Here is a 15,449-nt window from a genome sequence, read left to right as displayed (position 1 = left end):
TAGTGACATTGTTGAATGAAGGTTGTGGAGCTTCATGCCCACCAAGTGTTTGATAAAATGCTTAGATGACCAAAGCATGAATATTATTGTTAATATAGAATCCCTTTGACTTGTATTGATATAGATCAAAGTTGAAAGGGGTGACGAACATTGTATTACGCTCAAAGGCTGGAATTAAGGTATGTGAGGCTAACTATCTACGTTAGGGAATGTTCATGATTCTCCTTATGCCTCATTCTTCATACTTGTCAGTAATTTGACTCAGAATACAGTTTAGCCCTAGTTTCATGATATGTTGTAGAACTGTTATCTTCTAGGGTTGCAGTTACATAATTCGTTCATGGATGTCACTTTGAATATCATGAACTCAGCACGTAATCTTTATAGACTTATGTATTGTTACCACATGAGTCTCAGTCTAGAAATTCAGTATGCTAAAAAACAGTCAGTGTTTTCAATTCAGTCCAGCATGTCTATTTCAGTTCAGCATTGTTCATTGTTATTATGGTCTCAGTCCTTACTAATTAACCATAATTATACATATGTGATTTTGCCCGAGGGCACAACACAGTCTTGTGTATACGTATACATGGCCGAGGCCATTGACTGACGCACTACGGTCGAGGCCATAGCGTGCATTTATTATTGGGCCGAGGCCCCACATATACAAACACAGATAATACAGATGATTCAGATACCAAGGAGGGGAGTATTCATATCTCTACTTCCTTGCTATTACAGTTACAGTTATCAGTTTCAGTTTCAGTATTTTATTGCTTCAGTTGCTTTACATACCAGTACAATTCAAATGTGCTGATGTCCCTTTTTATTGCTTGGGGGCCTGTATCTCGCGATGCAGGTAACGATATACAGGTTGGCGACTCAGCTATTTAGGAATGCATGTATCAGCTACTGGTGAGCCCCAAATTCCTTCGGGGCGTTGTCAGCTATTTAGTTATTTCAGTTTATAGACAACTCTATTATTCAGTACTCTTAGAGACTTCATAGACACAGTTCAGACAGTCAGATATTTATTATATTAGCCTTGTTGGCAGTTGTTCAATCGTTTTGGTTTAACCATGTTGGCTACTGTCAAATATATTTCAAATTGTCTAAGTATTTCCGCATTATGATTTCAGTCAGACCTTTAGTATATCATCATGTGTTTAGTTGTTTCCACATTCAGTTATGTTTTGATATCACATGTTGATTCAGTCAGCCAGTTGATCGCTCGGTCACATGCAGTCAGGCACCGGGTACCGTGTTACGTCTAGGCCCAGGTTCGGGGCGTGACAATCTACTAGCCTTCTACCCTAATCTGAGTCCTCCATACCATCCTATAAGGTCATGTCCTCGAAAAGAAAAATACCTTAAAATAGAAGATGTTAATAAGATGATCTAGGGTTTCACAATAATCAGATATATATTAGTCTTCTTTTTCTCTGACTATAATTCCGATGATGAGGGTTTTGAGTGTGGGGAGAGATGTTAGAGAAAACGAGGCAGAGAGAGAGAGAGAGGGGGGGGGGGGGGGGGGGGGGGGTGGTGTCAGTCATTTTTTGTAAAATTTAAAAAAGTAGGTCAATTTTAATAACATTACTACCCTAATTAACATACAACGTAATTACACCTTTGCATTAGTCCATCACATTTGTAAGAATTACACTCAACGATCTTGCAAATAAGTGACTTGAATTTTTGACCCCCATTTGCCCCACGGGTATACTTTCAAGGTCAAAAGTCAAAAGGGTTATCCATGGGACAACTTATTAAAGTTGAAGTTTTTCTCAGGGAACAAATCAACCACCACACACTTCCAACCTGATTCGAATAATCACAAAATTGTTTTTCTACAATAATCAAAAGATTAAGAGTATTGACGTGGTTTAGCAATCAAAAACAGCTAGCTTTCCACACTAGAGCAAAAATGTTACTCCTAAGTCCTAAATATCATTGTAAATCAACAGTTCGCTCACGGTTTAAAGTTCACTGATCTCTTTGCTCTTAGTAATATAAGAATACAAATTCATGAACTTTATGATGTCTTAAGAGGAAGCTACCACTCACCATCTTTCAACCGTCATTTCTTTCAAGAAATAAAATTCTTACAACAAGAGAAGATGGCACACTCAGTGGCACAAACATTTTTAAAAGTTTCGATTTGAACATAAAATGTTAAAATGTCAAAGTCAAATATTATTACTTTCAAGAGCTTATTTAAGAAGATAAGAAATAGGTAAGAGCGAGATATAATGAGCTGAAAATTAGGAGAACGAACTGCAGTCAAGAAACTAATTATGAAGACAATGTTACAGAGAGATTAAGATACTCTTAGGGGATCGGGGCTTCATATATAAATATGGTAGGTTGAATTAGCATCTGGGAAACCAAAAGAACTATATCAGCTATACCACGTAAAATATTACAGGGACGAATTGCCAACTACAGATGACATCATCCTACTGCTCCATCAGAGTATTGAACACAGCTACCCTGAAGTAGACATATGTCTACCTGCCTAGGTGCTAGCAGTTCATTAGCATCAGAAAATATTGCCCCTATATCACCATTAAGAAGAATTAAGGTCACATCCAGACTTAAGGTTGTCCAAAGTTGGAACCTTCACAGCCCCTGTAAGCAAGGAGAATAAACAGCCAGTTACAGTTACTACTAACTAAATTGCACAAGCAGGCAGTCCTTCAGCATTATTTCTCATCATCACATCATTTTTCGACATAGTACACATAGGATAACTAATAAGAATAGACAAAGGTTCAACACTCGAGCTTACTTTGAAAATGGCAAACAAGGATGTAACATGCTCTATCAATTAGCACACTATTCAGCTTCATGATTCTATTATTATTGAACTATGAAAAATAAGCTTTCTAAAATATCATTAATGCAAACCATGCAGTCCCGTGATTAATTAGTTAATGGTTGAGGAGCAAACATTAAAACTTTAGTTTTAGCAGAGATACTTCACTTATTTCGAGAAGTCTCCATTTAGGGAGATCTAAATCCATGGTAAAATTACAAGTGTATCAAGATTTGACTCCCGTTGCATGTATATCCATTCAAATAGATACTCAAGAGAGTTCACTCCTACAAATACTCTCTGGCAATTGCAGCTTAGGTTATTCTGGTGTCACAGGTTTTTTTTGTCCAATAGGATGATTAAGCATTTTCTTTCCTCTCCTAATCCTTTTACTTCTTTGGTACATATGATTCTAAAGTAGGAAATTCTCGGAACAGAATGTAGTTTTGATTTTCTTCATCTTACTAGTTATGCTCGACTAAATCCTAACTTTAGACTGCTATTTAATAGTGTTTTAAAAGGCGGGGGCGTTTTACATACGCCTCGTCGAGGCGTAAGGCCCATGTGTATTTAATTTTTAGTATTTCATAAAATAATATAATTACAATAAATATTTTTAAATAGGTAAAATTACATAAAAAATAAAAGAAAATTGTAAATAAATGTGTATATATATATATATATATATATATATATATATATATATATATATTGGGCGCGCGTGTGCGCGCGCGCGCGCAATCCTCAACAGAAAAAACTAATCAAAGCAATCCATTATACGCCACATACAACTTGTAATTATATATAACATAATTTTACAAGTATAAACAATACAATGAAATAAAAGCTATTATGAAATGCAAATCAACTCTAATATCTTGACTTTCAAACACTGAAAAAATCACAGTTTCTTAAAACACTAATACTATCATACTATTCATTTTATCTACCTATAAGCAAATAATCAATAAAATTTATCAATATTACAATTAATACGTACCTTCTTCATGAACAAAAAATAAAATTATATGATAATTCTGATACATAGGACTAAAGACAATGACAAGTGAAATGTACAATTCCGCCATGTATTTTTAAAATAAATATTAAGTGATATTCATCCTCACGACGTTCTCAAATAGTATATCCAATACTACTTGTTATTTGAGCTACACCCAATCTTCTTATTTCTATAGATGAAAAACTATTAAGTATTATTTTTTTGTTAAACAATTATGAGGGTGAATGATTTTAATTAAGGAATTTAAAATATAATTTGTGTAAAAACTGTTAGGCGAGCTCCGGGCATTGGTCGTTAGGCGTGTTTAGGGGTACGGTCGGGCGCTTAGGGTGTAAGCCTCACGAGAACTAAGCCCCGCACGTTAGCCCCATGGCGTTTTGCCGGTGCCCAAGGGCAGGGCGAGCCCCGGGGTGAGTCCTGACACTGCCTTTTAAAACACTGCTATTTAATGAAATCTCTTGCTGATTTTCCTTGGAAAAATGCTGTACAACTCTTCTAGGTGAGTCTCCTAAAAAACACAGCAGCACATATTTACTTTATTCTTCTAAGACCTGCCTCTGTTAATAATACTGTATCGGGAAAAACCCAAATTTGCCCTCTACTTTCCAAAATGGTTTTACATTTAACTTCTTCTATACTTTCCATTGGCAAAGTAGTTAGAAATGCACCTAATTCTAATGGAACTCCAGCTGGAACAAAAACAACCCGCTCAAAAATTTATAATTTGCAGGCATGGCTACTCATTTGGCCATATATCTCTATTTTCATAAGATATCATTGTCTTCTTCCCAAATTAGGCTTCCTCAATGGCTACACTTTTTAAGTTTCTTCCAAAACAATTTCAGAAAAAAGAGAACTCTTTTCAAGCAAAAACAGAAACATCTTAGAAACAAATTTCAGACATAATGGTCTCACTGTTTTCCAGTTTCCATTTTAAGAAGGTAAAATCTAATAATTGTTACTTCCTAATTTCAATAGGGAGAAACAATGCATAAAAAGGAAGGGAAAAAACCAAACATTTTCCGGTAAATGCAGAAGAAAAGGATTTCCAAAACAAATTTAGAGAAAATAATTTGAAAATATTCCAATTTCAATGGAGCTTCAAGTTCCCTAATTTCAACTAAAACAAATGAGATTTATCCCTCTTACACTAGCACACCTCTCCAAATTTTCCTTCACCCCCTTTTCATCTCTTTGTAATCTACAAAAAAAAAAAGAAAAACATAATACCCTTTACCCTATATAGTGACCCTTCACCAAAGCTTTAATCATTCCTTTTTTGTTCTTGATTCTTGAATTTGTGTTTGTTAGAAAATTAAAAAACAAAAAAAGGATAATAAAGAATAGACATACCGTTAAAGTATCTGTAAAATGGATGCCCATTTTCCTTATTGCTTTCTTCTTCACTGGAATGCTGTTTTCTAACAGGTAAATAAGATAAGAATGTAGCTCAAGATTATGGATTATTTTTAAATTTTTGGAGTTTCTGATTTAGAAAAGTAATAATTTTTTTTAATGGATCTGTTTGTTTGTTGAAGATTGTGGTATCCAACTGAATCCAGCAGTCAGCTAATTGCTCAGCATAAAAGGGACCAAGATCTTCAAGTTGTTTATGAGGACTGTAATTCAAAAAAGGTAACTTTTGATTTAAATCTAATCTGTTTTCTGTTTTTTTTTTTCGTGAGATCTTGCTTTCTGTATATTCGAGTTGATTGTGGATTTTAGCCACTGTTAAGATAAATTAGTCTTGTTTTCTTGAGTTCGAAGTTGATTCTGGAGTTTAGCTTTTGTTGAGTTCAATCTTTCTCGTTCTTTTGCAGTTCAATCTTTCTGGTTTTAAGCATTTGGTTGTTATAATGAAAATAGAGATAATCGCCAAATAAGTAGCCATGTCAGCAAAAATATACATTTTTAAGCCTTTTTCGTCCCAGCTGGAGTTCCATTAAAAATAGGGGCAGTTTTAACTTTTAACAACTTTGCTAACACCAAGGATATTTTTGTTCGCAAAGTATAACAAAGGTTAAATGCAAACCATTTTGAAAAGTAGAGGGGTAAATTGGCCCTTTCCCTTTATATACGAATCCATTGCAATTTAGCAGCCATTAGATGAAGAGACCTGAATCCCAACCAAACCTCCCATCCAAATATACCACAAACCTCCCATCCAAATATACCACAAACCTCCCATCCAAATATACCACAAAGCTGCATGAGGATTTTATAATGTCATCAAAAACTGCGTATTGGAGTGGTCCTGATGGCAGTGACCTTTCTTTCCTTTTTTTTTTTTATTTTTTTTTATAGGTTCAGAGCAAAGGCCTTGTTGTTTGATTTAAAGCCGCAAACACAAACAAGATTAGAATCAATTACAACAGTTAAGCCATACTTTCCACATGACAAGCTAAAACTAAATTGCACTGTTGATACCTGAGTACGGGATGAAATGAGCAAGTCCCTCTCGGAATTCATATGGCCACTTAACCGCCTGCATTTACAGATTCACATTAGATAAAAGATTCAAACATTAGCTATTCAGGGGCTCTTGGCATTGTCCAGAGAAATGAAGAGCCTTTTTCCCTTTTTCATATTCTCTGAGGGAGGTGAGATTTGCCCCAGTATGGAGTACCTTGGCTTCTCAGACGTCGTAAGATGTTTGGACATAATTGATGCCTGCAAATTGTCGAATTCTTCCAAAGATCAGCGAGATTTTTCAACTAAAAGAGACGAGCATACTAAAGCTTGTCAATTAAACTAGTCAATTTCTGCTCACTAAGAAGTGAACTTCCTTCCTTTAATTGCAAAGAGTCTCAGTTGAAGGAAATAAGCTTTCCTGTCATAACTCATAACAACAGCCTGTTGATTTGGAGGACTTTTACAATTTCCTTTGAGCCACCTATGGGATGGATGGAATCCCTCCACTTTTAACTAACGGTCTAGCGTTCGAGCCCTTGGAATGAAGAAATCCTAGTAGGGAGCGCTTCCTGTCCTTACATGGCATGACTCTGAATAAGTCAGGCCAATAGGTTCTGAATACCAGATGGTCAAAAAATAATTCCTTTGAAGCTTCTGTTTCCAGATTTATTTGCATCTTTTTCTTTAACAACTTAATCCAGCATCTCAGGCTTTCAGAGTTAAATTGTTCAGAATCCCACCCTAGAAATGGAAAAGGAAAAAAAAAGAGTTCCGCCTGAGGTACAACAATTTTACGAATTGTGCCACTAAAAGTACATCAAGTGACTGTTGCATGCTAAATTTGAATGACCTAACAATTATAGGTTATCCACAGATGAATAAATATTGTTGAACATAGTCAACAGAGCTGTGAAATATGTTGCTTGATGTAAAGACAAGAAAGAGTAAAGGACTTCCGAAAAAAAGTAAATAAGTAAAGTCAACTGGGAGCTAAATCCATCTCAATTTATGGCTAGGAACTAGGTTAGCTTAGAGTAGCACCATTTCAGATAGCTAGAGCACTGATATTCCAGAGCCACCTCCATCGTATATCTAAAGATGAAGTTTCAGCACCATTAAGAATTTTCAGATTGCTAGGTTGGTAATAAGAGCATAGACATCAATCTGACTTCATTACAAACTAAAAAGCACTCGAATCACAACGTAGCACACAACTTGACTCTTATTGACAACATCGATTCAGCAGTATGGCGGCAAAACAAAAAGTTTGCAAGTGCTAGTCGTGATGTTGGTGCAACCAGCAGTAATGAAGAGCTTTCAAATTGTAATGGAACTCCAACCCATAATGGTATAGAAAGAGTACCTGCTCTTGGATTATGCTCCTGGCCTCGACAAGCTGAGCTTCTAGCTCAAGCTCTCTCTCTGTTGCTTCTGAGGTAACTTCTGCACCCTTCTGTGCATCTCGTAGTTGACCCATTCGCTCCTTCAAATTTCAGCAAAGATATACAGGAATTATTGCGACACATGATCTTTGTCATCTAAACATAGATAAGAGTACAAAGCATAATATCCCGATGCATAGTCACCTAATTTATTACCTTGATAGAAGCCATCTTGTTACGAAGACTTTCTTCAATTTGATCCCTAGCCATGTGGAGAGGCAGATCAAAAACATCCTGAAGAATTACAAATTGTTGACTCTCTGCGTGTCATTAAAAGGTACACCATCCTATAAGAAATTAACCAATCCTATTTGTCTCTTCAGAAGATAAGCCATACCGTTCTACCACCCAACGGGGACTGCAAGTGATCTGTGTCTAGCCTCTCATTGGTTGAAGCTGACTGCCTCGAAGACCCATTTGGGGCATTTAAGAACTCACGCATGTCAGCCTATAATAGGAAGAGTCAGTCACATTCTCAACAAAAGCATTGCTTCAAAAGTTTGTATTACACGTGAAGAAAATTTGTGTAGTCATTCACTGATCAATATACACAAGGTTGTGTCTTGATTACAGCTGACTGCTCTGGAAGACCCATCTGGGGCATTTCAGAACTCACTCATGTCAGCCTATAACCAATAGGAAGATCACATAAATAGAAAATTGTTTCAAAAGAATGTACCGCGTGAGAAAATTTTTAAAGTCAATACACAAGGTTGTGTGACAAACATATTTCTTCTGTACTGCCATGCTCGTACAGTTTCCCTTTTGTTTTCCTTTTTTCCCCCAAAAATTGACAGAATTAATCAGCCAGGTTTAAGACGAGAAGAATAGGAAAGATAATGAATTCACATTTTAAGTGAACAAATAGTAAGTATGCAGTATAGACTGAAAACATGACACTATAAATGGTACTGGCACTCGTAAATAAACAGGAGGAGTTCTTTACTCTTTCTTTTCATTATTTATTTATCTACTTATTTTTTTATTCTTTGGTATAACCTACAGTAAATATATCCAACAATAATTAAGAAAATAGGAAGTACTAGAATCCATAGACCAGAGATAAACTCTCAGTTAAAGACAGGTGCATATTTAACTATGACATTGAACTCTTTAAATCCTTGCTTGCAGAAAGTCATATAAGTCGCACATAATATTAACTCTAGTAGAAGCTCAACGCATAATGGTTTATTTGAATAGCTGGTTTCAGGATACAGATACTGTGAGGTTTTAAGAAAACCACTAGCAGATTTTATGATCAATTCACCAGCTCCCAATGTCATTATGGCCAATATTGGAAAAACTGTATTCAACTTCCTTAAGCAGCGTTTGTTTGTGAATAGTTTCATAGGATCATGCAATGAAATTATGTTCCGTTTAAGTTTGCTCAAGAAGTTATTACAGAAATTATTTTGGGAAAACAGTTTATTAAAAAAGTGCTTTTACGGTATTTCAAAGAAAGTGCTTCCACTTACAAAACACAAAGAAATCTTCAAAACAACTACAATTATCCAAATACATTTCTTTTTTTTTTTTAGAAAACCCTTTCTCTAAAAAAAGGTTCCAGAAGCTATCCAAGCATCTTTCACTGCATTTTTTTTGGGGGGTAAGTGTACCTTCTATCTCTCTTCCACGACTCTAAAGTTCCATAATTGATCAAAATTTTAAACATTTTAACACAAAAAAATACCCATAAATCTCACAGCACCAATTGTAGTTATCTAAGACATCTGGGATTTGTCATGCAAACAATCCTTCCCTCCCTCACATCTGATCCCAGAAAGAAATGGACCTGCACCCTCATTCCCTCAACACTCCTGTAGTTATAAAACAACAACATACCCAGTGTGATCCCACAAGGGGGGTCTAGGGAGGGTGGGGTGTACACAGACCTTAGCTCTACCTTGTGTGAGGTAGAGAGGTTGTTCCCGATAGACACTCGTTTAGTTATCTGACTAATAGTTATATTCCATGTATCGAAACCTCCACAACCGACTGCGAAGAGCACATGTATTTGGTTTTATCTAACTTTTGAGCACAACATGCGGAAAGTGGAAGATGCTTAGAAAATTAGTTCTATTTGTAGTATGGTATATGAACAAACTCCGAAGTTAGATATCTAAGACATCTGGGATTTGTCATGCAAACAATCCTTCCCTCCCTCACATCTGATCCCAGAAAGAAATGGACCTGCACCCTCATTCCCTCAACACTCCTGTAGTTATAAAACAACAACATACCCAGTGTGATCCCACAAGGGGGGTCTAGGGAGGGTGGGGTGTACGCAGACCTTAGCTCTACCTTGTGTGAGGTAGAGAGGTTGTTCCCGATAGACACTCGTTTAGTTATCTGACTAATAGTTATATTCCATGTATCGAAACCTCCACAACCGACTGCGAAGAGCACATGTATTTGGTTTTATCTAACTTTTGAGCACAACATGCGGAAAGTGAAAGATGCTTAGAAAATTAGTTCTATTTGTAGTATGGTATATGAACAAACTCCGAACTAAAGGAGGCTATACTTGCTTGATATTTTGTCTTTCTATTCTTGAATAAGTTTAGAGGTGTCAGGAAATGATCTTTTCATTAAAATTATAAAGAATTTTGAAAGCAAATGTTAAATGAAAACTTTCAAACTTTTTTTTTGGGGGGTGGAAAGTGCCTGGAGGCACATGTTGAACTGAAAAATCTTCTTCCACTCACTAAACACTCAGAATTAGAAGGGAAAAAAAATTGCAATTATTGAACATGTTTTTCTTTTAGACAAACTTTATTCTCAAAAATGTTTTTTCCAAAACTTTTCTCCATGGATTATCCAAACAGCACTACAGAAACAAGATACTAAATCTAAACGCCAAATTGTTGCAATGACTATTGAATGTACCTGCATTGATCGCAATAATGCCCTCAAATCAGCATTTTCTGCAGCTAGTTCTTGATTTTTAGCTTCATAGGCATCCACCTAATGGATAGACAAAATGATAAGCTTAGCTAGGAAAAGGATAAAAGTTTAACCAGGTCCATCAACCACTTACAATCTTCTTGTAGAAGTCATTGTCAGCCTTCTTCCCATTCCATGTCCCACGTTGACGCCCTTCTTTCTAAGAAACATATTAATGAACCTGTTACACTTCAGAATACTAATGGGTACACCTACCGCACCACAAAGAAGCTGATGCTACCTGAAGTAAATTCATTATTTCCATGCCTGATCTGGATTCCTTCTTTTTCTCCATCAACACTTGATTTAGCCTCTCCTGGAAGTAGCACAACCCATCCACAAATTTAATATTTAATAGGTTGGAGATGGACAAAACATAGTTCTGCATATACAATGATAGTAAACAAAGATGAGAGAGAGATCTTACCTGTAACTTTATATACTCCTTTTCCTTTTTCTTCATTTCATGTATCTGCTGAGTTCTGACTTGCTATTTCAACAATATAATTCAGCATAGATGAGACCAGTTATGAGAAACACTACTTCATTACAAGCAGTAAAAATAAATAGTACTCGACCTGATTTCCAAGAACCATCCTCTGAAACTCATCTCTTTCCTTCTGCAACTTGTCAATTTGTGACTTCAAAGCTGCAGTAGCTTTAGCTTCCTACACACAAATTTTATATAAGATCAGCAAAGCATATATCTAGACTCCTTGGTTCTAAGAAAAGGTAGGCTTCGATACCTCTCTAGTAATTGTAGCTATCTCTCTATCTTTGGATTGTAGTTGAGATTCCAGCCTCTCCACTTTGGCCTCTAATCTTGATATGTCTGATAACAGCCTTTCAGAAGAAGAAAATGTAACAATTATTGGCCATCTTGCTCAGTTAAGAAAACATCAAGATAGACAGAAAACCACAAGTAGACCAAATACCAGTATCATTAAGGTCCAGGGTTTGGAACTGTATTCTTCTTGTATTCAAGATAATCCAAATGAAATGGCAAATACGGTAAACCACAGGAAAATGATTATGCATATTTTTGTAATTTAAGGTCAGAAATCCTCCTAATAATAGGAAGTATTTGGGTCCTGGTCAAATTTGCTTATATGTCTACCAATTGAATTGATCTTTTTATACTCCCCTAATTCATTATGAGAAGCCCATGCAACGCTCAAAATGTTCTACTTGAGAGCACAAAGACATTGCATCCAAGGCTGGAAGAGGAAAGAAGTAACTTTTATTTTAATAACAGAAGAAAAGCAATACAGCTCCGAAATCAAGGAAAGTTGCATCCAAACAACAAAAAAATTCAATTTGACGAAACACAATTTGTAAAGGACACCGAAGCCTTTTTACTGAGATAAATAACACACAAAAGATCAAAAACGAAAAAGGTAGTTGGGAAACCTAAAACTCAAAGTCACTAAGATGACACAAGAAAAACCAAATAGATATTGAAGGAATGTATAACTTAATATTTTCCAGTTCAATATTGCAAAGAACTTCTACAAACACTTACATCAATAACTGTAAACTACTTTAAAACGAATATCAATTTCTTAAATGGCTTTCCTTCTTCCATTTAAACAAATTCAAACAATCACTTAAGAGAGCCACTCCTCTTATATTTACTCATACACTAATCAGATCAAAGTTTAGACACGTAATATCCATCCAATCAAAAGAAAACCTAAGCAAACACAGCAAAGTTTGTCACTACAAGATCATCTTCACCAAGCCTAACAGAACTACTTGAGAAGTCTATAATACCGCTGTCTCTGCTCATTTGCAGACTCCCTGAATTCAATATCCCTCTGCCTCTGCTGTAATAGTGCATATACACAATTGCAGGTCCTCGCAATAGAAACCTACCAAATGAGAAATTGGTCAGATACAGAACACAGTTCAGCCCAATATATATGACATTTTCTATACATCTCACAATGCTTAGCATCATTCCATTAATAATATCATTAACACAACTTTGAAGAGTTTCTTGCAAAGCATTCGTTTCCTTAGAGTGAGTTGGTTTTGAATGAAAACAAGTTTCATCCAAACTTTTATTGGTCAGTATTATGAATGGGAAACAATTCAAATGTGATATTTTTCCAATCAAATTAACTGTTCAACTACTATAATACTCCCTCCGTTTCAATTTGTTTGTCTTACTTTCCTTTTCAGTTCGTTTAAAAAAGAATGCCTCTTTCCTTTTTTGGCAACTCTTTAATTCTAACTCTCCACGTGGATTTTAAGACCACAGGATTAAAAGGCATTTTGGTAGATTCTACATATCTTTAGTTTAAGACCACAAAGTTCCAAAGTCTTCTTCACTTTCTTAAACTCTGTGCCAAGTCAAAACCAGACAAACAAATTCAAGCGGAGGGAGTAATATTTTTTTTCCCACTAGAACTATCATAATACACAAATTAATGTTCTGATGATATCAAGTGGTACAACATTAAATTTATGTTAGAAATTGAAATCATTTGAAAAATTTAGGATAGAATTACTTGCCTCTATACCCACTCACAGTCGTTGCTTAAAACACAGTACACCCAGAAAAGGAATATTTTGAAGCAGAAAATCTTTTAGTTTTATCAGTTGGAATATTCAGCTTTCGCTATCATAGTTATATCAGTCACTTCACCTCCAACTCGAATTTCCGATCAAGAAGTCCAAATCCTAACGCATGGTTAGTAAAGGCTAGCACTTCACTAAGCATAGCATAATCACCCCTCCTCCCCGGCTCCCCACAGGTATACTATAATTTTCTGTAGAATACAGTGAGAACAAAAGAATGTTTTCCGCTTTTCCCTTGTTTGGTTGCCACTAAATATCTTGGAAAATGTTTTCCATAATAATTTAAGGAAAAACATTTTCTGGATCAATAAAAACACATCAAGGCATCCCCCCACTCCTCCACCTACCCCAACCCCCTCTCAAAAACCTCATGTTTTTTTGCTTTGAACATATGCAAATGCTCTTAAAATGACATTTTCCAACTTGCATGTCAAACACAAGAAAATGAGTTAGAATATTGAGCTTTCACTATCGTAGTTTGATCAGTCACTTCACCTCTCACTCGAATTTCCCATCAACATATCCAAACCCTAACACATGGTTAGTAATGGCTAGCACTTCAGTAAGCATAGCATAACCGGAGTTGAATTCCGGAAATCATGTTTGGCCATAAAATTCTGGAACACCAAAGGTTGTTTTCACTTTTTTCACTCCAAATAACTCACAAAAATTCAAAAACTACTCCTGTTCATTGCCAAACACAACTCCAATTTCCAAATACCATTTTTCACTTTGAAAACAAGAACTACTTTTTCCAAATTTCACAACTTTCATGGCCAAACAGGCACTAAATTCTCTGTAGAATACAACGAGAACAACAAAATAAAAAATAAAAAGAAAAAAAAATGTGGTACCGGGTCATGAGCAAAGAGATCAAGTGAAGCAGGGAATCCAAAGGTAACCAGTGTTTGGTTTAGATACTTAGCACAATGCTCCAAATTGTTGATATCTGCAAAATTACATTCACTACAAAACACAAAATCAGTACATTTTACACTAACCACATTGTAACAGATCAAAACCCTAATTGTTCTTCTTGTCTAGTATTACCTGATTACCATACCGCTAGGTGGAGTAGATGCACGCTGTACAACAATTTTACAGTGTAAAAAAATATTGTCACTGTGTGTGTTGGTTTAACATACAAAACAGTCAAATTAGAATGAGATAAAAGGGATTAATAAAATACTCTGAGATCGAAATCATTATCTGTAGGAGGCATGTTGATGTTGAGAAAAATCCAAAGGAGATAGATCTGAATGTTGGAGAAATTTGAAATTGAAAATAATGTTTCTTTTTTCAATTTTAAATGACGAGTGTAGTACTAGGAGTAGTTCTTATCATTTCATTTTCACTTTATCTGCCAGTAGTGGGACTCCACACTTTGGTAAAGCACAGTTGACACGACCGGCGGGTATGACGGGTCTGTATGATGAACTTTGTTTTGACTACCAAGTCCCTACCAGTAGGGGTATACATGGATACACTTAATTCGAGTTTTTCAAATACCAAATCAAATTAATTATATTGGATTTTTAAATCTATAAATCAAAACAAATCAACAAAATTTGTATTTTTCAACCTTGGATTTTTCGGTTTTTTCAGATTGCTCGGATTTTTCGAGTTTTTTTCCGATAAGGTCTTCATACAAAATATATTACTTGTACTTCAATATTTCTTTAGTTCTAATAAATAAAACATGACTATTTAATTAAGATATTTTTAAGAAAATAACACAAAATGTGAGATGAGAGATGACGTTGTACTAAAATATTAAACAAAAAATGTAATGAAATCACATAAAATAAAATGATCATAATCTAAAAGTACTAAGTCATGCTAAAATAGTACGACTAATAAATATTAATTACATGGCTAAATATTATAGAAAAAATAAATTAAGTTATTGTATACGGTAAAAATTGGGTCAATGTGTGACCGGTGAATCTGGAGCCGAGGGTATGACCAAATGAGCACGAGCATGTTCGGTCTTTTCCTCACACCGGGGTATCGTACCAGATGCAATTGACCCGAGACAAGAAAAGTGTGTCTGTTGGTCAGGGTACGCCGGTCCAAGATCAACATGTCCGTTGGTCCGGTTAACCGGTTGCGGTGTTGCCACGCGTCAGGAAACCGTTCTGCCATTTTGTACTGACGACCGTACGGGTGTCAGACCGTACGGTCCTACTTTATCTTTTTTAGGGTTTCTTTATTCATAAGGGCTTTTTGT

At 35.6% G+C, this 15,449-nt stretch overlaps 1 protein-coding gene and 1 long non-coding RNA gene across 5 annotated transcripts; both read right to left on the bottom strand.

The window, feature by feature from the left end:
• Positions 1 to 2,278: 2,278 nt before the first annotated feature.
• LOC132603427 (uncharacterized) lies at positions 2,279 to 14,654 on the bottom strand. 4 transcript variants are annotated; one of them, XR_009568250.1, is made up of 17 exons: positions 14,409 to 14,653; positions 14,270 to 14,304; positions 14,074 to 14,185; positions 12,410 to 12,507; positions 11,383 to 11,479; positions 11,215 to 11,304; positions 11,064 to 11,126; positions 10,878 to 10,952; positions 10,731 to 10,796; positions 10,580 to 10,657; positions 8,031 to 8,141; positions 7,850 to 7,927; positions 7,615 to 7,734; positions 6,466 to 6,509; positions 6,267 to 6,324; positions 5,193 to 5,260; positions 2,279 to 2,631 (listed from the first exon to the last, which is right to left on the bottom strand). XR_009568250.1 is itself a non-coding variant. In XM_060316478.1 (17 exons), the coding sequence occupies exons 1-17, from the start codon at positions 14,439 to 14,441 to the stop codon at positions 2,570 to 2,572; spliced, it is 1,281 nt and encodes a 426-aa protein (XP_060172461.1). In that variant the 5' UTR covers positions 14,442 to 14,654; the 3' UTR covers positions 2,279 to 2,569. The 4 variants fall into 4 exon arrangements, 3 of the variants coding, with proteins under 3 accessions (XP_060172461.1, XP_060172463.1, XP_060172464.1); XM_060316478.1 differs by having other exon boundaries at positions 5,193 to 5,253; positions 14,409 to 14,654; XM_060316480.1 differs by lacking the exon at positions 5,193 to 5,260.
• On the bottom strand, positions 5,480 to 6,260 carry LOC132603428 (uncharacterized). The gene is made up of 2 exons (XR_009568251.1): positions 6,021 to 6,260; positions 5,480 to 5,972 (listed from the first exon to the last, which is right to left on the bottom strand). It is a non-coding gene; the product is annotated as an uncharacterized LOC132603428 (long non-coding RNA).
• Positions 14,655 to 15,449: the final 795 nt, after the last annotated feature.

This window comes from Lycium barbarum, chromosome 7, assembly GCF_019175385.1.
Source record: "Lycium barbarum isolate Lr01 chromosome 7, ASM1917538v2, whole genome shotgun sequence".
Classification (NCBI taxonomy): Eukaryota; Viridiplantae; Streptophyta; class Magnoliopsida; order Solanales; family Solanaceae; genus Lycium; species Lycium barbarum.
This window is presented reverse-complemented; position numbering and strand designations above follow the sequence as displayed.

Bases quoted from the DNA above. Each gene is read 5' to 3' on its own strand.
- LOC132603427 (XM_060316478.1), bottom strand. From the start codon at position 14,441: ATGCCTCCTACAGATAATGATTTCGATCTCAGA. The intron at 14,305-14,408 runs GTATTTTATTAA...ATTGTTGTACAG, and splicing joins ATAATGATTTCGATCTCAGA to CGTGCATCTACTCCACCTAG. The intron at 11,480-12,409 runs GTATTATAGACT...TTCTTCTGAAAG, and splicing joins GCAAATGAGCAGAGACAGCG to GCTGTTATCAGACATATCAA.